This window comes from Colletotrichum graminicola, assembly GCF_000149035.1.
Source record: "Colletotrichum graminicola M1.001 genomic scaffold supercont1.32, whole genome shotgun sequence".
Taxonomy (NCBI): domain Eukaryota; kingdom Fungi; phylum Ascomycota; class Sordariomycetes; order Glomerellales; family Glomerellaceae; genus Colletotrichum; species Colletotrichum graminicola.
Genome location: NW_007361036.1, coordinates 87,923 through 110,708, shown reverse-complemented (window position 1 = coordinate 110,708; position 22,786 = coordinate 87,923). Strand labels below are relative to the sequence as shown.

The 22,786-nt window shown below is 57.2% G+C and overlaps 6 protein-coding genes and 1 non-coding gene across 7 annotated transcripts; 4 read left to right on the top strand and 3 right to left on the bottom strand.

The window, feature by feature from the left end:
- Positions 1-2,650: 2,650 nt before the first annotated feature.
- Positions 2,651-4,265, bottom strand: GLRG_07693 (major facilitator superfamily transporter; the record flags this gene model as incomplete). The annotated part of the gene is made up of 2 exons (XM_008098252.1): positions 2,651-3,635; positions 3,706-4,265. The coding sequence occupies 2 exons, from the start codon at positions 4,263-4,265 to the stop codon at positions 2,651-2,653; spliced, it is 1,545 nt and encodes a 514-aa protein (XP_008096443.1).
- A 6,973-nt stretch (positions 4,266-11,238) lies between these two features.
- GLRG_07692 (uncharacterized protein) lies at positions 11,239-11,460 on the top strand (the record flags this gene model as incomplete). Its single annotated transcript, XM_008098251.1, has 1 exon — positions 11,239-11,460. The coding sequence occupies one exon, from the start codon at positions 11,239-11,241 to the stop codon at positions 11,458-11,460; it is 222 nt and encodes a 73-aa protein (XP_008096442.1).
- A 279-nt stretch (positions 11,461-11,739) lies between these two features.
- Positions 11,740-12,924, top strand: GLRG_07691 (uncharacterized protein; the record flags this gene model as incomplete). The annotated part of the gene is made up of 1 exon (XM_008098250.1): positions 11,740-12,924. One exon carries the CDS (start codon positions 11,740-11,742, stop codon positions 12,922-12,924), a length of 1,185 nt encoding a protein of 394 aa, XP_008096441.1.
- A 753-nt stretch (positions 12,925-13,677) lies between these two features.
- On the top strand, positions 13,678-13,759 carry GLRG_13193. Its single transcript has one exon. It is a non-coding gene; the product is annotated as a tRNA-Thr (tRNA).
- A 1,519-nt stretch (positions 13,760-15,278) lies between these two features.
- On the top strand, positions 15,279-16,696 carry GLRG_07690 (cellulase; the record flags this gene model as incomplete). The annotated part of the gene is made up of 3 exons (XM_008098249.1): positions 15,279-15,458; positions 15,568-15,897; positions 15,986-16,696. The coding sequence occupies 3 exons, from the start codon at positions 15,279-15,281 to the stop codon at positions 16,694-16,696; spliced, it is 1,221 nt and encodes a 406-aa protein (XP_008096440.1).
- Positions 16,697-16,885: 189 nt separating this feature from the next.
- Positions 16,886-18,374, bottom strand: GLRG_07689 (uncharacterized protein; the record flags this gene model as incomplete). The annotated part of the gene is made up of 6 exons (XM_008098248.1): positions 16,886-17,296; positions 17,360-17,509; positions 17,571-17,696; positions 17,767-18,019; positions 18,087-18,234; positions 18,299-18,374. The coding sequence occupies 6 exons, from the start codon at positions 18,372-18,374 to the stop codon at positions 16,886-16,888; spliced, it is 1,164 nt and encodes a 387-aa protein (XP_008096439.1).
- Positions 18,375-18,624: 250 nt separating this feature from the next.
- Positions 18,625-21,265, bottom strand: GLRG_07688 (uncharacterized protein; the record flags this gene model as incomplete). The annotated part of the gene is made up of 6 exons (XM_008098247.1): positions 18,625-19,025; positions 19,083-19,184; positions 19,433-20,177; positions 20,230-20,412; positions 20,517-21,101; positions 21,206-21,265. The coding sequence occupies 6 exons, from the start codon at positions 21,263-21,265 to the stop codon at positions 18,625-18,627; spliced, it is 2,076 nt and encodes a 691-aa protein (XP_008096438.1).
- Between the last annotated feature and the right edge of the window lie 1,521 nt (positions 21,266-22,786).

Genomic DNA, 22,786 nt, shown 5'->3' with positions numbered 1-22,786 from the left:
AGGCTTAATCCTATGCAAGTAGAGATGTATAGGGAAGGGTCCTATACATAGGTAAGTCATGAGAATAACGAGTGAAACGCCACGTGATATAGCACATGATAATCAACCTAATAGGTGCTGTAGGAAGCTATAGTGACACTATCGAACCAGATACGACCGGAAGCTCAAAGATCAAAGGGGGGCGCCGCGTGTTATCCCGCACGAGAAACAGACGGCGAGCCGCACATGTCGTCACCCAGATGCAGCACGTCCGCCTTCATAGCAAACTATGCACCTCACCGCCCAACGCTCTTCGAATCCAACCCCCCCGGGTGCCCTGTTTCTCGCATCGGGCTCCCGCAGGCGTGCGGCGTGCAAATGGTCCGATCCCTTCAGCCCCAGCTCACGCGCCTCGAAAGAATACGAACAGTAGAGGAAACACACGCTCATGTCTGGTCCTCTAGAGCGGCAGTGGCGGTCACACACACGCCGCTCGTCCGGATGCCGAGGGAATCAAGGGGGCGGGGGGGGGGGCATCGAAGCGCCAGAACGAGCGGCGTTCCATCGGAGCCTGTCAGCCAAGAAAATAAAAGGGAAAAAGGCCACGGAACTCGGGCAAGCGGGAAGGATGCGAACCTGGCCGTAGCGGTGTTTAGCAAAGCAACGGACAACATCCGACGGAGGCCAAGACGCCAAGCGGACTAGGCCTCCCCCTTCCCCCTTGCTGTTTTCTTGCCATGTCAAAGTCCGCTCCACGTCGGCGTCTCGCGCGCGCGCGCGTGTGAGAGCAAAAATCAAGTCTTCGACGGCCGGGAAACCGGGAAGCGTGAGTAAAGGTGGATTGGGGGGGGGAGGGGTGCTTGAGTTCAGAAGTGGAGGAGAGGTGATGCGCCGCCGCCTTGGGCTCGTTGGATATCGTCTCAGTGGACTGGAGAAGGGGAGGGAGGGAGGGGGACCCATGTCCCCCGTTCACGAGCCTCGAGGCCCCGTCACGAGAGCGACATTTTCGATGAAAGAAAGAAAGAAAAAACCGGAGCTCTGCCAAGCCGTCGGGTTCGCGATGGAGCCAGAAGCGCGCCGGTCTTCTCTCCGCGTGTGTGGGCTGTCATTTAGGCTTCTAGGTACTCCGCATCGCTCCCCCAGACCTCCACCCGACGTTCCCCAAACTATGGGGGGAATGACTGGTCTGGAACCAGGACACGGAGTTGGAGCCCGACTACAAACTAGATCAAGTTGGAAGACCGGGGTGTGAAAAGAATGGAGAGGGAAAGGGAAGAAGATGCTGTTGGATGGTTCAAGATGGGCCGCCCCATTGAAAAAACATTTTAGAGATTTGTGCCTCTCCGTCCCGCTCAGCATCGTACGACTATCATCTCGGCGTGGGCCCGCGTGCCCACGCAAAATACTCTCTCTCTCTCTCTCTCTCTCTCTCTCTCTCCCTCTCTCTCTCCCTCTCTTTGTTCCCCGCATAAATTACGTCTCGCCGGAGAGCAAGGAGCAGCCAGCAACGCGAGATTTTGACAGCTAGATCCGGGGGTGTGGGAGGAGGTCGTTCTGGTACGGGGGAAATGAACAAGGTGGAGGGGGGTGCTATGCGGAGTCATCTACAGGTTGGACGGTTCCCAACGAGAGAGCCGCGCCGTCTTCTATGACCTTGACGGCTGATCTCGCAGGCTTTTTTTCTGGCTTGCCCGGGATACGGGTGGCACAGCCCAATGTAGCCCAGAGAGAGAGAGGGGGGGGGGGGGGGGGGATCAAGCCAAGGAAAAGTGAGAGGGGAATTCGCATACCACCAGAAAACAGAAGAAGAAAACAGAGATTTGCGTCCCCTTTCTACAGTATATTCCGTAGGTACAGCGATTACCCCCCCGCATCTGCAACGACACTGTCACCAACGCCGGCATCTGAGCCAACTCGCCGCCGCCTCCAGGAAATATATTCACATCGTACCTACACTGTAATAAGTTTACCTACCGATGCTTGCTCTTGGACCGCCCCTCCCCTTCCATCACTCCACCGGGGAGAGAGGCGGCGGCGGCCCACCAGAATTTACGTAAAGTACTATGTAGGAGTGTAGACGTCAAAGCTCAGCCCCCGCAGGTTCGGGGGGCGGGCTGTGTACTCGCTCGCCAAGGGGGGGACGACATATCACACGCTGGTGTAGAAGAGAGGGCGATGACTAAGGTCTTGTGTTTTTTTTACAAGCTTTCACGCCAAGCCGCTGCATCAGTGTTGGCATCGCTGGGCAGGGAAGCTTGTCTCAAGACGAGCTGTCGTGATGTGAGACATTGCATCGCTGTGGTCATACTGAAGATCTTGAGGGTCGCGTGAGCGGGGGGCGAGGAGAAGGGTTGGAATGGGCTAGGTGCGTCAGAAAGAGACAGAGGAGACCGTGAGTGTGAGCGAGTGAGGCATATGGTTTAAAAGTTTCTACTGTGTTCAATTCAATCATGCTTCATATGCGCCTGTGGCGCTGCTAGGGTATTGTAACCGGCTCCCCGGCTTCCAGGAAAGAGGATTCTTTTCCTTCTTTTAGCCTCCTCGCGTGTGTTCTTCGTGTGTGCACATCGCCCACACCCCTCCCCCAATGATAACCGGCATACAGCATATCGATAATAATAAAAAGACACCACGATAGACTTTCTTGTCGCCCAGCCCAGCAGCGACTGGCTTACTCCTTGTGCGGGGCTGCGTTCTCAACGGTGGCGGCCCTGATGCTGCCCTTCTCCTCGTCGTGGTCGTCCATCTCCTTGGTCTCGGCTACCTCGCCCTGGACGCCGGCGACGGCGTGCTCAAAGCTGCGGCCGCGGCGCTCGGGTCCGAACATGGTCGTGATCACAATGCCCATAGCGATGATGGCCGTCGCAATACCCATGACCGGGCCGTACGCCTCGACGCTGTGGCCCGAAGGCGCCCTGACGAATGTCTTCTCCGCAATGGCGTTGACGATCTGGGCCGAAGGCGACGAGATCATGTTGCCCAGCTGGTACGTGATGCCGGGGAACGAGGAACGGAAGGCCGGGGGCGACAGCTCGTTGAGGTGGATGGGAATGACGCCCCACGCACCCTGGACGAAGAATTGCATGAAGAAGCCGCTGGCGCTGAGGGCGCGCTCACCCTGGGGCAGGATCCAGGCCGGGATCAGGCAGGCAGACATGAGCGCCGAGGCGATGATGGCGCGGCGACGGCCAAAGAACTGGGACAGGTAGCCGATGATGGTGCCGCCGACGCAGGCGCCGGCCTTCATCAGGATGGAAGCGCGGGACGCGCCGCTGTTGTCCATCTCCTTCTGGGCGATCATGAAGGTGGTGTACGAGTCTTGCGACGTGTGCGAGTAGTAGTTGAACCACGTCATGAGAATGATGCAGTAGACGCACATCTTCCACTCCTGCGCAAGCATCTTCTTGGTCTCCCTCCAGAAGGCGCCGGGCGAAGCCGTCTTCTTGCCGCGCGCCTTGGCCTCGAGGAACTGCTGGGACTCGGGGAACACGATGCGGACGAGACCGACGGCGATGGAAATGCCGGCGGCGATCCAGAAGACCGTCTTCCACGTCTCGACGCCACCGCCGACGCCGAGGTTGGCGCAAGCGGCGAGCACGTAGCCGAAAGAGTACCCCTGTTGGAGTATACCAGACATGAGACCGCGGGCGTTGGAGCTGAAGACCATGTTAGTAGGCGGTTTCTTGACGCGACAAAAAAAGACCAAGAGTGATGAGGGCAACGTACGGGCAGTGCTCAAGAGCCATGGCAATGGCGTTTCCGTAGACTCCTCCCATGAAGAGACCGAATAAGCTGCGCACAGCCAGGAACTGCTGGAATGTGGTGCTGTAGATGGTGGCAATCTGGAGGAGACCGAGGATGATCATGTTGGCAACCATGGGCCACTTGCGACCATACTTGTCACCGGCCAGACCGAAGGCGGCGGCACCGATGGAACGGAGCAGAAGGGTTAGGGTGATGGCCGTGGTGATGTCCGTCTTTGAGCGGTCGTAGTACTTGGCCAGCTTGGTGGTCTGGATAGAGAGGGCGTGGAAGTCAAAGGCATCGGCTGTCCAGGCGCAGAAACCACAGATGAAGAAGAGCCAGTCGCGAGGGCTCAGCTGGGCCATCAGGCTGATGGGGTTCTTGATGGGGTCGGGATCCTGCCATTCCGTGAGCGTCTCGCCGTCCGGGGTGACGACGACAGTACGCTGCTTCCAGATGAAGAGGTCTTTCAAGGACTGCTTCGCCGTGGCCAAGACGCCCTTGGCGATAGGGTCGGCGGGCTGAGCGGTTGGCGTCGACATGGTGGACGTCGGTGTTGTGCGGCTCCCGACTCTATGTCAGGTTTCCTCAAAGGCCGTCAGAGTGTGGTGAAAGAGGAGGGCGGGCAGTTGGGGGGAGAGAAAGTGTATAGTTGAGATGAGGGAGGACGGATGAGGCACGACTACTGATTCCAATAAAGCAAGAAGAGATGAAGGCGGCGCAAAGCTCCTCATATAGTCGAGAGCAGCCTCGATAGCCCTTCCCGTGGACGAATCACCAGCCAGTTCAGCGTGTCGATGCCAAGAGCTCACCAAGCAAGGGGGTTGTGGATAGGATGGTTTCGAAAGAGAGCGTACGGAAACAAAGAGCTACGGTGTCGAGGGTCAGAGCATGGCAACTCGCCCGCGGTCTCGAAAACGGATCATCTTCCACGATGGAACACTGCAGTGAAGCGTGATGAGTAGTACAGGCAGGTCAACCAATGGCGGCAGGGAGTGGGCATCTGTGATGGATGCGTGGGGAGGAAGTAGCTGACGATGCGGGGTCGGGTTCGGGGGAAAGGGGCAAGGTGTGTCTAGCACGGAGTAGGATGAGAGGAGAGTCATGGAGCTAGGTAGAGCTTTCTAGCGGCTGAGTGACTACCTAGTCGAGGGACAGCATCAGGCAAGTGGAAACGAGGGAGGGGAGGGAGGAGGCGGCGGCAGACAGGGGAGAGGGAGGCAAGGCCGGGGGGTCGGTCTCTGGTTCATGGTTGTTGGGAGTTTGGACCTTTCAGAACAACAGTTACAAACAGTCGGTTTCTGAGTAAGACAGTCGAATTCCGAACGGCTCAAGTCCATCCCGTTCTAGCACAACCTTCAGGCGAGGTGCTCCAAGGCTACTTGACAGAGTTCGACTATCTGAGCGTCTTAGGCCCACTCAAGAGTCGACAAACTTGTAAAGAAATGTCGGTGGGTTTCTAGCAGTGCTCTTCAGCGTACTTAGTGCTGTCATCCATACTTGAAGGAATCACTCATTGCGTTGGCAGTAGGTAGTCGGAGCGAACCCCGCTCCGTCTTACGATGTAATCCCAAGGATTCATACTGTACCACTAGCTTGGACGCTTTGGTAGTCGGACATCTTCAGGCGCTGCGGCATCTTGAAAAGATAAATAGGTCCATATTCGTCAGGGCTGTACATATCAAACTCAATGCTACCGCAGTCTATAAACATAGATAGCCGTGTGCTATCGTTGGTGTAAACGCCCCTTCGTCATCGCGTGTATTGGCGGGGTATGCAAATGTTCCGGTGGGACACTTTTTCTAGGCCACATAGATCATACACGCACTACAGTAGAGTGTTGGGATACCGGTAGGTACTGGCGTTGGTGTATTGCATACGATGGCGTCCGCGGCCAGGCAGGTAGACAGATAGAAGCAGCACGCTATGTGATGTGGGAGACGGACGGCCTTCACTCCGGCACATGATGCATCAACCCATGGAGGACGAATGGGGTCGAGGAGCATGGGACACGGCATGGCAGCCACCGGCGGCAGGGACATGCGGGTCGAGCACCGGACTGGACGCACGTCGGACGAGGCGAGTTGGTTTGCGTTTGTAATGACGGGCCATACAGAGGGATGAGGCCCCGGTTATGCCATGTTCACGCACCTACGTACGGCAAGGTAGGATGAGATACAGCGGAATCCCGCGCGCATATGGGTGAGTCCACTTGGAGTCGCCGGCCAGACACCCTTTTGACTGCACGGAAGAAGGAAGATCGGGCTGCTTCTGGCGGGAGAGAAGAAGACGGCGACCACGCACTAAGACAGACCACGACGTAGTTGTGGGCGCACAGCATATCCCCACGTGTCCGGTCTATTCCATCATTGCTGCTGGGTGTTGGGCATCTGTCTGCCAAAGACCAAAATAGGAAGCGGCGAAACAGATGATGAGTTTCGTTTCCCTCGGCGAAGGAGACTGTGACTGATTCGTTGCGGGCTCGTATACCATCGAAAGGGCCGGCCTTGCAGACCATTGGCGGCATGTGTTACCCTGTTGGATCTAGCCATGTTGGCCCATGTAAGAGACGAAGGCAGATAGACGGATGCCAAGAGTATCTGGTAAGCAGGGCGGAACGCTAGGAATAGCAACGGGGGGTTTGAAAAGTTGGTGAGCGGCGCCAAGAATGGTCGTGGCAGGCAGAACCAACAGACGAGTAATCAGACTGAGAGGAGGAGTAGAAGAAGAGAGAAGAAGAAAAATCAGAGGGTCGACACCAGAGAAAAGTTTGCGCCTCACACGTCCAGGAGGTCTTGGCTGTCCGTGTTGGGTACAGCGTGTGTGTGGTCTGGGGGGGGGAGGGGGGGCTGGTGGTGTTGCATCACCAAATCCTTCAAATGGAGAGCAGAATCATGCCAAGTTTATGAAATGTGCCGAGGGGAAAGGTGTGTGAGAGAGAAGGAGGAGGAGGGGAAACAATAAAAGCGACGGCGAGGAAGAAGGTGAGTCATCTTGCCTCAGGTACGTGGGATGGTATCTAGGCAGGCACCTTAGGTAGGTACCTGCTTGTTGGTTCGGGTCGTTGGGTCAAGGTTTATGGGAAGGAACGACAAAGGGGGAACCAACCCCCAAGGAAGGTGTTACGGGTGGCCATGACCACCACGCTTGCCTTTTTGCTGGTGCTTTCTGGTGCGGTGCGGGGCGAGCAGAAACGGGCAAGGAGGGAACGAAACAGAACGGACTCATTCACTGAACCGACAGAAGGCGCGATAAAGAAACACCGTCGTGCCTCGCTCGCAATTACCTCGTGTCCCGTGACCAAGCACCCCGTCTTTCTTCCATAGCCAAGCATCAGTAATAAAAAGAAAGTGCGAGGTCGGACAGGGAGGGGGAGGAAGAGGGGGGACATAAGCAACATGCCAACGAAGCGCACCAACACTCGATTCTCCCCCAAGACTCGTGGGCAATGCAGCTCAGCAGGTGTGGGCAGGGATGTGGTTCTCTGTCTCTGGCGGCAACATGTAAGCCAAGACACAACGGTTGATGACTGTGCCAAGAAAGTGCTTGTGTCCGTCTCGGCAAGCCCTCCCGTTGCGCCAAGTTGCTCGGCGCTGCGAAGAAAAAGTCGCCGCATTCTTGAACGAACTGACGACGTTCACGACCATCGCTGATGAGGTGAAGTCAAAAAAGAAGCCGAGAAAGAGGGACGTGGGGAAAGAAAACAGGTGACGTTGTTTCGCGCATTCCAGCCCGCCGGTACGGATACCATGGATGGATCAAACGAGCTGTTTGTTGACCCGCGACAGGTAGGTGCAAATACCCCCGCACAGATTGGGCCGCCAATCACCAATACGGGGTAAAATGTCAGCTCATGGTCGACAGACCACCGAAAAGAGCGCTTGGGTCCGGTTCCACCGTAACAGGATAAAGGGAAGGGCATGCGTACGGTAGTATACGGAGCAGAGGAGACGCTTACTACTAGTGCTGAGGAATTAAGCTTAAGGGACGCGATAGTTGGTCTGGCGCTAACCACCAGCTATCCCTGACTGGCCGACTCGGTGAAGCATACTAGGCATTTACAGGGCTCTACAGAGTATGATGGCGTGCACAATGTCTCTCATGCGCAGCATCTCTTGGCCAATGGCACGGTTCATCATGGAGGGACTCGGAGTGGGAAATTCGCGCACGGATCTGCTCGTGCCGTAGGCGGACGAACTGTCAGTGGTCCATGATGGGGACGGGTGACGTCTCCGTTTTTTTCACTCCAGATCTTCGAAGCTCTCTCCATCCTCCCCATCCTCTCCATACTCTTCATCTAGATGACCCAGGGTACCTATGTATCTCTCCCCCCCCCAGAAGTTCGCAGCTCTTAGGCACTTTCCTCCGTGCCCACGTGACGTTCATTGGCTACTTCCCTGCCGGAAAGGAAACCAAGACCCGTACGGAGTACTTTGGCAGGCACGACCGGGGACGACCCCACTTTCCTCTCGACATTTTTGACCATATCGCAGGCGCCTTCGTCCCCGTCCCCTTACCACCCTCCCGCCCGGCCAGTGACCGTCAACAGTCACCCATTGACTCATATTCTTTCTGTCACGTGGATGCCCACATTCTTCTTCCCCGGGCTGGGGTCCAACCCTTGGTTTTCCGTCTCCAGTATGGCCGGGGATTGACTTGCTTTCGGTCTAGTGTACCTCATCGCTGGGCTGGGCATTGTAACCAGGCCAGATATCAAACGATGCGCCCGCAACATCGCGACCTTTGCCAAGACATACATGGTTTACCCAAAACATGGCTTTCTTTCGTCGCTAACTTGCTGCCCGCCAGTGGCAATGTCAGCCCTCACCCGAGCGATTCGTATCTTGGTCCCTCCCTTGTCGCGTACAAGCTAATGTAGAGCACAGAGTAATGCCCGACCAGCTTCGACATACAGATACGACCAGACCGACCCGGCACTTGACCTCTCCGAGCGCCGTCGTTCGCTCGCCTCATCCAGCCGCCCGCCGTGCAGCCGTGTCTCGCCTAAACGGGCTTTCCCTAGTCTAGGGCTCAACCTAGACGTTTGCCGTACTTTGAAAGACACCAACTGTACATGATAACGGGTTGATGGCCGCATCCTGTATTCCACCGTCCCCGGCACTCCCCGCTTCCCCAGCAACATCTCTTCGACCCAAGACCCCGAATCTGTCTCTGCGGAGACGACGGGTCCATCATCCTCGCCCACCGGGCACTTTTCGACATGCGTCTGTCTGCACCGTCGCCCCGCTCCACTCCCATCACCACCCACCACCACCTGCTCGGCTTACCATGCACCACCGCGTAGCCTGATCCTTACCGCAACGAGGCAAAAACATCTGCAAGCCCATCTCCCCGGTGTTTTGGGATACCTTTCCAGCCAGCCATCCAGCCTCCCCCCTCCCCCTTCCATGCCGGCATAATGGCTGTCAAGTGCTACCCTGGGAACCGTTCTCGCAGCAAGTTATCCACCAGCCGCACGACACCTAGGAAACATGCAGCGAATATGTCCACATCTTCGCCGCCCGGTTCGTTGGATTTGTCTTGTTTCGCTGCCCCTAAACGGCGGTGAGCCGCGAGACCGGTTGCGATGCTGTCCACGTGCCACCGAACGCGAATCGCTGACCCATCCGTCGCTTTTGACCCTCGCAATTGGCGGCGAGAGGTGTTGCATGTCCCCGGCCAATCGCGCATATCGCACCAGGCCACCAACCCTCGGTCCTCGGGCCTCCGCTTGCCCCAGCCGCTGTCTCATTTCCCATACCAACTCAAGTCTAGCCTGAACAGAACTTCTAGAAGCCTAGGGTTTACGAGGGCTATGGGCACGTATTTCGGGAATTGTGTCTTCCACTACCTAGTTTTACTAGTATAGGAATGTCGTCCGCGACCTCGTCGCGAGATATGCCTAATGGAGTCATCGCTAGTCCGTTCAAGTCACCTCTACGTCGGAGAACACCTGGCCTGTGACACGCCGCCCGTGCTGCCTGCAATGCTGGGAATAGCATGCGACAATAAACGTTCCCACACTGCGCGTTTCCGTGTATTTCAGGGTCCATCACCCAAGCACCGCATCCTGTCACTGAGACGGCATGGCAATAGCACGTGAAAATAGCGCACAGCCATTCGTCCCAAACCAGTCGTCTATGGTACTGTTACCTCCAGCCGGATCCCTTTCCAACGCCGTTGACGCGTCCGAAGCTCGAATATAAGAAACGCCAAGGCCCCTAGCCTGTTTTTCTGCTTTCTTGGCCTCGCCTTCGCTCAATGTCGCCAACGTGGCCGCTGCCTCCTACTTGGCATCGTACATGTCAAGCCGGTTACCATGATAGGGCATACACTACTAGGCGCCCGACCATGAATCGCGACTCCGCTGGAGAAGGAGAGGCTAGGTATCGGCTGACTTGGCTCACGCACCATCGACGTGACCAGTGAGCTTGTCATCTAGCGTCGGTCGGCTCGTCCCCGACTGCACCCACCCAAACCACACACTCACAAACACACGCATACACCACACCTCGAACGATCTGCCGAGCGCCCTTCGGCTGGGCGGGCGGACTTGTCTCCGGAGCTTGTCATCGTTCCGGAATATCCTCGCGATCCCCAACCGAAGCAAGGTCGCCATCCCTTCGGTGGCGGCTTCGCATAGGCCATGCCTACATGCCGTCAAACATTGGCTCGCCGTGATGGCCCATATCCCACCGGGCATCATCATGACGAACTGAATCCTATAATGAAAGGTACTCGAATTTTGGATATCTTGTGGATCCGGAAAAGTTCCCGCACTTCTACTACCAATCACTTGGAAGCCACCCAGGCCGCCGTCTTTTGCGGTATGGCAATCGCGGGTAGGAAAGAGTCGGAACGGAAAGAACTCTGATCGAAGCTTGGCTCTTGTAAATATTGCCTTGGCATCTTACGATGTCGATCAGCCAGGATTGCTCCGTGTCAAGCGGGAACAATCGCCATTCAGGAGTCCCGATTTCACCCAGAACACGTATCTTGTATCGACTTCCCTCTCCCTGCAGTTAACTGATATTTCGAGATGCCTCCATCCAATGCCCGGTTGCTAACCCACAAGTGCCTTATGTGTGCGCAATGGCGACTGACCTCATTCAACATCGGAAAAGACGGTGGCGAGCGAGCCTAGGGCCTTCTGTTGCGGGTATACGGATGATTTCCGGACAACCGAGTATCTGACAGAGCTTCCCCAAGTACACGCCTCCCGTTGAGGGGTGCAGAACGCATATACCTACAGATTTTGATGATATGGTAAAGTGGGGAGAGTAGTCATTTGTTGGGTGCTCATCAGGGTGGCAGCACTTCGACGCGTGCTGGTTGTAATGATTAGAGGTTCAGTCATGCTACTACGTGATTATATAGCAGACACGGTCCAGTGCCGAACGCATGAGCTAAGCATTGCTGTAAGCTGCGGGTTGACCGTTTGAACAACCCTGTCTGAGAGGGCGGAAGGGGCCTTGTAATCATGGAGTCTCGGCTTTGGGCCTCGTCTCTTTCCAGATGATGTTCCTCTCCGATGTGGCTACTGCCTACCGATGGTCGACTAGACTTGGCGTTGACTGCATAGCGCCCCTGGACTGGAACTCATCGGCGCTGCCGGTAGGAAATGTGGAGATTTCCGGGCCGATACGGCTTCTGGGTACGGCCGGCTGGAAAGTGGGAAAGTCGAACCTTCCCGTCAACGTTCGGACGTACCATGACCCTGTATCGTGGCTTCTCTGAAATGACAATGAACGCTCTCGGTTCGTCTGTCCTTATCTCGCCGCCTTATTCAACAGCATCATCCATCGACACGTCGCGAGTGGCGCTCTTTTGAGCGTTTCAACTTGGCTAACTCTTCTTCCTGGGCAACTATCGCCGCAGAGGGCAAAATCAAACAGGGTATATTCATACACCCTTCGAATTGTCACGAACCCTGCTATGTAAAATGCCTTTTCGTCGTCAGGATTCTAATCTGCGCTCTTGCAGACGCCAGGGCCAGACCCCCCCACACGTTCAGCGATGAAGGACGGCCACGGCCGCGATCGAGGACGTTCGCACCGACGGATCCCCATGGAGTTCAACATCTTCAACTCCGGAATCGCCGAGACCGCCGACAAGCCGCTGTTCTGCCTGAGCAACGACGAAGAGCCCTCGGACAACCACCTGGGCATCAACCTGCACGCGGGCCCCTTTGACGTGCACCCCAAGATCGCCAACCTCACGCACCGCACCGTGGTGCGGACCGGCTGGGAGACGATGAAGATGATGGACGTCGTCCTCTTCGAGACGGCGGCGACGACGACCACGACGACCACGACAGACAAAGGGGAGCCCGCCAAGGTCGTCCTCGAGCAACAGATGCCCTGGGGTCCGCTCGGCCGGTTGCTCCGGTGGAGAAACGCCGCCGCCGCCGTCCGATGGGTGTTCACCATGCGGATCCCGCGCCGGGAGGGGCTGGCCGACGTCGACTTCGAGTGGCGACACAGCCGGGGGCTCACGATCCGGCGGCTCCGGGGCGCGGACGGGTGGATGCTGTGGCGGAAGCGGACGGCGGACGAGGTGCGGAAAACGGGCGACGGGGGCGACGAGCTGGTGGCGCTGGTGTCGTGCAGCGGCTCGCGGCTGCACCTGGGCACGCGGTTCGCGTTCGCCAACGCGGCGGCGCGCGGCGAGCTCGGCGACGGCTTCTCGGTGGTGGCGCTCATGTCGGGCATTGGCGTGATGCTGGCGCAGAGGAGGTCGCTGGGGGGACACCGGTCGACGCGCTGGAAGGTCACGAAGGCGGCCGGCGGTCGATGCTTCCGAGGGCGGCGATGGCGGAGAGACGGGCGCGCGAGGCGAGGGGACTGGCTCGACGCGATTGCGCTGATGGACGAGGAGGTCTGGGAGGCGGAAGAGCCGGGTCGGCCCGGGCCCGGCCGCTCTGATCGCGTCAGGGCGTGGAGGGAAGAGCAGCGGCGGGCGTCTGAGGGGTCCGGGGGCGTCGGCGGGACGTCACGGCTCGACCCGGTCGCCTCGAGGCCACGGAGGGCGCCGCAGCTGCTGCCCGGGACGCCGAGGTCCGCCAAGACGACGCGGCCCCTGTCGACGTCGACGCGGAACGGTGCACTGACGCCGGGCCGGCGCACTGCCTCGAACCGCAGCCGCTTATACGAGCACGAGAGCGAGCGTTTCGTGGAAAACCCGGGCGGTATCCACATCTGAAAGCACAGGCGAGGGGGCCAATGAAGACAGACGGTGGTCGAGTACATAGGCTAGAGTGTATCAACAAGAGTCATTGTTACGAAACGATGCTTTACGAGTGCCGTCTTTGCTTTCACAGGCCGATATGTCGCACAAGGAAGAGCCTGCGAGTTGTTTGTTGTTTCATTTCGCGACTGGGCACCCTGATACGCCGAATAATTTTGTATGTCTACAACGAGCGAGGATGAATCAATGGTATGGATCTAATCTTTTTTCTTTGACCTATCAATATGTGTGTGTAGCTTTGCGACCTAGGCCATCCCGTCCGGAACACACCCGTAGACTTGGCCTTTTCTTCTTCTTTTTTTCTAAAAGAAAAGGAGAGAGAGAGAGAGAGAGAGAGAGAGAGAGGAATTCGGAAAGGGGGGAAATATAATCAGTTTCGATTTCCCTGCTTTACACAAAAGCAGATCAAAAGCACAATTTGGCTTTCTGACGCGGTCACGATATGATCAAACGGTTTCTCGCTTGCGCTTGCATGCAAGCATCCAATCCAATCCAAACGCCGTGAATGCTTCATCTGCAAAAATCCGTTCTTTTGGCCGGCAGGCCAGTTCCCCTGATGGAGCTTCCGGCACAGAAAAGGCCGTGTCGTTGGTATTCAGTTCCGGCCTTCGGTCTGCCGCTCCTCCTCACCCCACCCACCCCCGGGACCCCACTCGCGTAAGGGCTAGGGAATGAATGATAATGTCTAATTTCGATTTGAGGAAACAAGCCTTGTTGGCTAAGTGGTATAGCGTCTCACTAGTACCCTAGTGATATGAGAAGATCGGCGGTTCGATTCCGCCACGAGGCATGATTACATCTGGGCTGATCGGATCGTATTTTTGCACATGGTGGTTTTTTGCCATCTTTTTTTGCACACATCTGAGCCGGGGTTGTGTGGGTGGCTGGGTTGGTTAGTACCACGATAACTTTGATGCCCTGCTAAGGTGGCTTACTGTGTGTGTAGCCGTGCACCTCGATTCTCCTTGAGCCACATTAATTATGGCTCAAATTACATACAATTGACACCATTCCGCCCGTTCCACTCTATACACAATACCATACATACATACATAGATCATCTAAGGGCTCGTGATGATGCAAACTTCCTATCTATCCCCCTCTCATCCCCACCGAACCCCAAAGAGTTGCAGTCAAGCTACAAACAAAAACCACCATGGTCTTGGGTCACAGGCGGGGCCATTCATTGGTCTGAAAGCTACCCCGCACCATCAACACACTCAGTGAGCCCGCGCGCGCGTGGGGGGTTTATCTCGCTCGACAGATCAGGCTGGTCGACAACGTGCCTCGGCCAAGACAATAGCGGCCGTTGGAAAGGTATCCCCCCCTGGTCCTCAGTTACACACACACCCAGAGAGAACCCGCAGTTCTACGCATCATGTGCATGTGATGATAGCCCCCGCCGTGATAGCACGACGATGTCATTGCTTCTGCTGCTAACCCCCCGCGGCACAGTAACAGCGGCCATTGGAGGCGCGGGAGGAGAGGTGTGATCAGGGTGCGGTGCTATGTGATGCGGGTTGCGGGTTGCGGGAATCGTGATTGATGTTGGGTCGATTCCGCGCGAGGAGGGACAGCCATTCCCGTCGGCTAGATGACTATAGTATGCTTGCTGTCCGCGGGCCTCCTTTGTCAATCACTGTATCCAGTCATTGATCCGGACCGTATTGAGTCGAGAAGCCAGATGAGAGAGCTAAGAACACACACACATCCAAGACTGGGTTCTAGTCCGTTGTCTCTCTTATCACTACCGCCGTCACCAGTAGGGCAGCATCAATGACGACGTATCCAAGATGTTTTTCAAGTTGATGTTGAAATCTCGCCAGGTTCCATCGCCTCCCCACTGGTCTGCAAAAACTTCCCCCAAATCCAGTCTTGCGTGTTACGGCATTGGACGAACCCCAACTGTCAGACCACCCACCCTCCCTCCGCGTCGTCCAGAACGGCATTGTGCGCCGTTCCCCTCACCTTGGCATCTCCAACTACCTACATGCAAGGTCGTGTCCATTGGCACGCGGGCCAGCGGTCTCCGTTGACCGATCAGGAAGCTGGGAGTGCCTTTTTGTTTTCTTTCTTTCTGTTTCTGTTCGGAAAGTAACCTGGTTCCTCAGATAGATATCGCGAAAGCCAGGATTGAAATATTAAATATAGACATGCCTTACCCCCCAGCGCACGTCGTTCATTGAGGGGAGGGGGGAAAGGGAGAGGGAATCGGATTGTTGCGCGCCTGTGTAAATCAAGAGACAACGGAAGAACTCAGAAGAGTTGCGAGACAGAAAGGTCCCGTTCGACGAACAATATCGCGCGCAATGATGCTGCTGCTGCCCAGGCTTTCCGGCCTGCTTTCGATCGGCCTCCTGGCCAGCGGAGCCGCCTCCGCGGCCGGCGACAGGGAGGGCTTCGTGACGGTCAACGGCACAAAGTTCCAGCTCGACGGCGAGGACTTTCACTTTGCGGGCAGCAACGCCTATTACTTGCCCTTCACCAAGGTAAGCGAGTCTTTGGACAGTTGGGAAGTCGGCCGAAGACAGAGCGCGGGAGGTCGAGATACGGTCCTTGGAGAAAGAAGAGAACTGACGAAACGGTCTTCCCTTACAGAACCAGTCAGACGTCGAGGCCGGCCTGGCGGCCGCGAGGGACGCCGGCCTCAAGGTCATCCGCACCTGGGGCTTCAACGACAAGAACGCCAGCTACAACCCGAACGGGCTCCCCCGGTACGGCGACGAGGGCGCCGGCGACACCGACGTCGTCTTCCAGCGGTGGAACCCCGACGGCACGTCGTCCATCAACGTCGGGGCCCTCGACGGCGTCGTCGCCGCCGCAGAAAAGGTCGGCGTCAAGCTCGTCGTCGCCCTGACCAACAACTGGGCCGACTACGGCGGCATGGACGTGTACACCGTCAACCTCGGCGGCAAGTACCACGACGACGTGAGTGTTTTCCAGCCCCCCCCCCCCCCCCCCCCCCCCCCCTTCCTATCCTCCGATGCTAACTAAACACTCTCGGCCTCTCCCCTAGTTCTACCACGTCCCCGCCATCAAGGACGCCTACAAGCGCTACGTCACGGCCCTCGTCGCGCGGCACAAGGACTCCCCCGCCATCATGGCCTGGGAGCTCGCCAACGAGCCCCGTTGCGGCGCCGACGCCGTCCGCAACCTCCCCCGCAGCTCCAACTGCACGCCCGCGCGCCTCGGCGCGTGGATCGCCGAGATGAGCGCCCACGTCAAGTCCGTCGACCCGGACCACCTCGTCACCTGGGGCGGCGAGGGCGGCTTCGACCGCGCCTGGAACCTCGACTGGGCCTACAACGGCGCCGACGGCGGCGACTTCGACGCCGAGCTCGCCCTCCCCGACGTCGACTTCGGCGTCTTCCACTCCTACCCGGACTGGTGGTACAAGACCGTCTCCTGGACCGACGCCTGGATCCGCGAGCACGCCGCCGCCGGCCGCCGCGCCGCCAAGCCCGTCGTCCACGAGGAGTACGGCTGGCTGACCCCCGCCAAGCGCTTCCAGTTCACCGGCCTCATCATCCTCACCCCGCGCACCGAAGTCCTCGCCCGCTGGCAGGCCATCGCCCTCGAGGAGGGCATGCCCGATATGTACTGGCAGCTCGGCTACTCGGCCTACTCGTACGGCCGCAACCACGACGACGGCTTCACCATCTACCTGGACGACGCCGAGGCCCAGCCGCTCGTCTACGAGCACGCTGCAAAGGTCAATGCTCTGTGAGAGGAATGAGGAGGGGAGGGGTGGAGGGGTCGGCGCCTGGCTTGTAGGCATGGCTATTCGAATAGATGTAGTCGCAAAGTCAATTTCGGGATATATCGCTCGCTAAAAACGTCCAAAGACAATCGTGACCGGCTTCCCGAGCTCATCCACTGCGTGCATCTCTCTCTCTCTCTCTCTCTCTCTCTCTCTCTAATACCTTTCGCCCATCTCGTGATCCCCTTCCACCTGTCGGTATTGTGCACTTTGCCACCCCTTCTGGGCGCGCTGCTGCCTCCGCTCTTCCGCCTTCATCCGCAGCCCGAACACAATGGCCTCAACGATCTCCATCGGGTTCCACATCTCGACTAGCGCCCACAGCCCGCCCGGGCCACCGGAGTATGTCTGGGGCGCGTACGCCTCGTGGTCGCCGGCGAGGGGCCGGCTGGTGCGGTCGCTCCCGATGACGTAGGGGCTGTACGTGTACGCGTGGTGGAAGAAGGCCGCGATGGGCAGCATCTCGAGGCAAATCAGCATAGATGGGATGCCAATGCGGAGGTCCGCATCCGTCAGCGTCGCGGTCGGTTTCATGGCACCGGTGTCGCGCAGAATCCAGAAGATGATCTACGAGGAGGGGAGGTTAGGGCTCGCGTTGGTTTGAGATGGGTACCGGGGAGGCCGGCTTACATTCTCAAGGAAGGTCAGAGTCACCACTAATTTGAAAGACGCAAACTTGGCAATTGGTCGATGCTCTTTTAGCTGAGACTTGAGCTGCATGAAGAACCGGAGCACTGTGATGAGCGCGAGCGTGAGCGAGGCGTTGCTTATGATGGACAACTTCGGGTTGTTAGCACCGCTCCAGGGTCCCGAGTACCGATCTATGGGAACGTATGCTTACCCATAGCTTGGCAAAGTGTGTTTGACTTGCGAACTCGCAGTATACACCCGCCGCCTGCGTGATGGCGGTCACAATGGCCACCAGCAGAGAGACGACGGGATACTGAAAGACAGCAAACCACATTTTCTGCGCGAGCGTCAGGAAACCAGATTACACGACGTCTGGGCACGGAAAAGAAGGGGGAACAAAAACCCACCCTGAACCATTCGAGGCCGTTCTCCTCCCCGCTGGCCGCCTTCTTGTTCTTCACCGTGAGCGCGGCGAAGAAAACATCCCGGTGCTGCTCACTGGGCGAGACGAACTCGCACAGCAGGAGGAAGAAGGTGCCCAGGCAGATGGCCTGGACAAACTCGAGCCACGGGTGGAGGTAGACCTCAGCCGTCGGGAAGCAGAGGGAGAGGAAGGAGAAGATGGACCAGAACGGGATAAGGAGCGAGATGCGCAGGATCCTGACACTGTTAGAGAAGGGCCCTCCTGTTGCGCGCCATACGTCGGGAGGGGCATGGGGGTTCATACTTGATCTGCTCGTTGCTTTTGCTCAGGTGGGTCGCATGGAGGAACATCAGGGAGAAGATGATGAGGCAGGACGCGACGGCGAAGCTGCCAGATAGGATCATGTTGAACGTGTGGAAGGACATGCTGCCGAATAAGGGTTGAGATGCATCTAGAGGTTGGGTACGACGTTAGTCTTTGATGCCATCGGTATGGGATCCATCAGCTGCACCGACTTTCCGTGAGGGAGATTTCTGGGCAAGCGTCTTTGGCCGAGTCGCCTTTGGCTCTAGCCTGGAGTAACGCAAACATCGCTGCCGGGTGTCGATTGTTGTTGACTTGGGACGTTGAATCAGACTGATGAAGCCGGAAGCAACATGTTTGGAGAGTCCAGCTTGTGCTTTTATTCTTCTTCGTCTTCGCCCCGTCAACAGGCAGAAGCGTAGTGTAGAGCCATTTCGGGTCTTTCACAGCGTCGATCACACGAGTAGCTGAATCCTTTGTCGCTTGGATGCATTCACAGCCCACCAACAAGCATCAACTCCTACAAGCCACAACCCAGCTATCCAAGGTGGGCGCGCCAATGATGCTCGACGGTTCGGATCCATGTCCTCATAAGCTCGCAAAGGCGCGCCTGGAAAAGATCTTTTGTATTGCGCCCCCTGTCCATCTTGTTGGTGGCTGACCCCAACGACCCAGCATAGGGCAAACCATGACCGTCGAATCGGTTTCCCCAATCGTGAAGGTGGACCCCAAAATCGAATTCCTCAACCGCAGCGCTGGACCCTCGAATGCATTTCCCCATGCGGTATCGCTTGTCCATCTGGTTGGTGAATGAGCCCCAATCCACCCAGTATTCGAGGACCTCGAATGCATTTTCCCCATGCGGTATAGAGGGTGGCTTGTCCCGGCACGCAAATGCCGTATTGATCGACGCGAACCCACCAGTGAGCGGGCCTTCGCCTTGGAAGGCAGGTCAGCACTAACGTACGTCGAAACAAGCTTCGCTGTCCCCCGAACCCACCGATGCCAGGCTTTCGATTTGATTGCGGGAGCCTAACAGGACGATAGTCTTGCGGCCGTTTAGCCGTTTTGTGACGATGGAGGCTGACGCTTGCGGCCCTAGTGGGGATATCGTAGAGCAGCCAATACGACTGTGGATGAACTGGTGAACCGAAGCGCAGCAGAACCTGAGGCTGTGCGTTATCATCCGCCGATTAGTCGGCCACCAGTGGAACAACGAACAGCACAACGGAGGCAACCGTCGACTGCCTGTTCTTGGGTCATTGCGTGTGACATCTCGGATACGGTTTGTTGTCATGGCATGCGACCGTTCGGCCCGGCTTTGATCACGATACACGGCAAGTAACCTTGGCTGTTATCCATGTCATCAACCGGAATGCCCTTCAACGCCTCAAGGGGGAAAAATTCAGCCAATCCTGGCCGCGGCTCGAGAGCCGCCATTATCCCCTGCTCCGTCCCTATCCGCAGCAGCGCCTCCCTCGCCGCCACCCGCAAATGGGTCGGCGTCGTCGGGATGATGTACATATGGGTAAGCGGCCATATCAGCCGGACGGCATCATTGTAGGCAGTCAGCGAGTTCGAGTCCGCCCTGGGCGCCTTGCCGCCCAGAAACGTCGGAATGGTGTCGAAGATGTCCCGGCTCGCCGCCGCGATAGCTTGTAGGCAAAGCTCTCTACGTAACTGCAGTGCTTCAGGGCTGAAAGGGCAGTTGGGCGCGTGTTCGACGAGGTTGGTCAGCAGGATCATCATGTGATGGACCTTGATCTGCGCGCTGCGCCATGAGTTCCAGAAGTACTCGAACGTGGGCGCGGGTCCTTTTTGATCTTCGGGGGCTGCTCGCATCCATTCCGACATGGCGAGCTCTGCGTGGTTGAACTCGGACAGGAGTGGCTCATACGCAGCGACGGCCCGCTGCGTGTCCCCGCTGCGGACGACGGGTACCAGCTCGGATAGCAGAGAACACGTCGAGGAGATGGAGCGCCCAATTTGCAGCAGAGGAGCCTCGAGGGGGCGCATAGTCTGTTCTATGATGTTGAGCCAGTGATCGAATTCCGGGGGGGAATGCATGTTTGTAAGGGTGTACTGTATTTGCTGGTGTGGTGTGAGTGAAAAGAATGCTAACAGACTCGATGGACTGGCTTACAAGAATGTTGTGCATGACCCAGAAAATGTGCCGACCCGTTGGTGTGTACAGCTGGCGGTCACCTCTTGCGCGAAGGAGGCTCAATATTCCTTGGCCGTGGATATGCCAGGGAGACTCGGGAGCGAACCCTCGTTCCTTGGTTGTTATGAAGGACCGCCGCCGCCCCACGTCGCCCATCAACAGCTACCAAAAGAAAAACTGTCAGTGCTTGTCCGGAAAAAAAAAGAAGAGAAAAAAAAAAGGAAAACTCGTTTGGCCTTGGCAGGTCAATATGATGATGAGTCCACAGGACTTGCCTCGTAGTTCCCGAGCATCCAGACTGCCGCAATTGTGAGATCGGATTTGTGCGCCTTGGTACTCATGATGGCCTCCTGTACCGATGCCAAGGCGCTACCCAGAAGTTTGGAAAGCTCACGGTAGTCCGTTTTCGATCTAAAGCGGTTGATCATGTATGCCCTGGCGCAGACTTGGCCAGCAAGAGCGAGACAGTGGTCGGGCTGGACACGGCTGAACATTTCCGGAAGGAAGTTCAAACCTGGATAGAAGCTGATTACAAGCGGTATAGCCTCAGCCGTCCAGTGTTGATGGACGGGTCGCAGAAGAGGCAGGGGAGGCGTACCGGTAGAGCGGTATCCCGAGGCGTCTGATTGCTGGGACGACGCGGGCGACGCGGGCGAACCGGGCGCAGAATCAACCGCCTCAAAAGCCGGCGGCGAAGACACCGGGTGGGTCTGTTGCTGCTTCTTCCGTCTCCGGTCCCTGAACGTCGCGGAATCGGTGTGCCGGAAGCGCAGCTCGTCGTCGTCGCGGTACCCGGGACACTGGACCCCGTACTTGACGCACCTCTGACATTGAGGCCTGGCTAGATCGCACTGTTTGCGGTTAGTTGCACCGGAGACAAAATAAGAAGAAAAAGAAAAAGAAAAAATCCAGCTCTCGTTGTCAACGAAGGGGGGTCCTGCAGGTGTTTCCTCACCTTGACCCTCCTTTGGCGACAAAGGTGGCAGTTGGGGCTAGGTTTCCCGATGTTGGGCATGTCGTGCTGGGCTTGTTGTTCACGCGGCCAGTTTGGAACAGGGCTCTTGTCAATAGCCTTTGGGACTTGGCCAGATGGGGAACGAGTTCGGGCATGCAACTATGATGTTCTTGGCGCCGTCCCAAAAAGATACCATCGGCCGACGACAAGCACGAAGTCAAGTGTGGGGCCGGAGGCCGCTCGCTGTAAAATGATTTGTCATCGGTACTGAGCCTCCCAGATGGGTTAGGCAGCAAGCAGCCTCACCGATAAGATAACAAGACTGGGTGAGAGTGCTGCTTGAGGTGCTCACGGGTCCGATTTACGCCGTGGCTTGAGCGACTGAGCCATGGGGTTATTGAAGCTATGGCTTGCCATAGTAGCGGCGCTGTCAGGATGGGATTCACTGTCCCGCGACATGGAGTTTGTTGGATGCCATGTTCCGACCTTGGGTTTAGAGAGGAAGGACATGGCAAGCCTTCAAAGAGCGATACGAATACGGGGAGAGGCTCCATGCCAAGGCGTATGATTGGGCCGTGGTTTCAGTGCAATAACGCCCGTGGCGCATGAGCAAGCCGAAGAGCATATGGAGTTGAGACATGGCCGAATCCCGTCGACGGCGACAAAGCCGATGGCCGAGAGCGCATTTGGTTTGCAGACGGGAGACGTCATGTAGCTGGAACAGACAGACAAGCGCGACGATCCCAAGAAAATCCAGATGGCAGAAAAGGATAACGCACGCATGGACCGAAGCTGGGATGTGCCGTGGTCGGGTGGAAGTGGGAAATGCCTTCGGAAGGGGTGGCTCGCGAGCATGGGAAAAATGACACCATGGATATGACGGATGGTTCGACTGGAATCTCAAGATCCCGAGTAACCCGCCCCTGCCCTTTCCGTGCGCACGCACCACATTTACCTTTGGGGCTCCGTCTTCGGAAAGCACGACACACCGATTTGCCGACATCTCGGAGGGGAAGGAGCTCTGTTGACATTACGGATACACACCTTGGTATCCGTGCTACACTACCTAGGTACCTCGGTAGGTAAGGTAAGTGAGAAGGAGGAAGGAGGGGGAGGGGGATAGATACGTACCTACCTACCTGGTATCAGTGAGTGGAAGGAAGGAGGGAAGGAATTGGAAGCAACCCACTGCAGGCAGCTCAACAAGTTTTTTTGGAGAGAGGGGTAGAGATGAGACTGCGGGCCAATCAGCGCAGCGAATTCATAGCAAACCAATGGAGATCAACGGGCAGCACTGACCGAGATTGGCAAATTGGATCGAGGCAAGAGCGCCGCCGCCGCCCTGCCTGCCTTGTGTGTGTGTGCCTGCCACACGCGACAGATAAGCTACCTGATAGTAGTGTAGTCACCTACGGTAGTGTACCTGGTGTCACTCGTGTCGCCCATGCCATGCTGCCATGTCACTAATGTTACTCTGTCTTATTTGACAGCTTTTGGCACCGGTAGATCACGCCACATCACCGCCTCTCAAAAGACATCGGTACCTAGGCGCGCGTACCAAGGTACGATTCTTCGTACCGA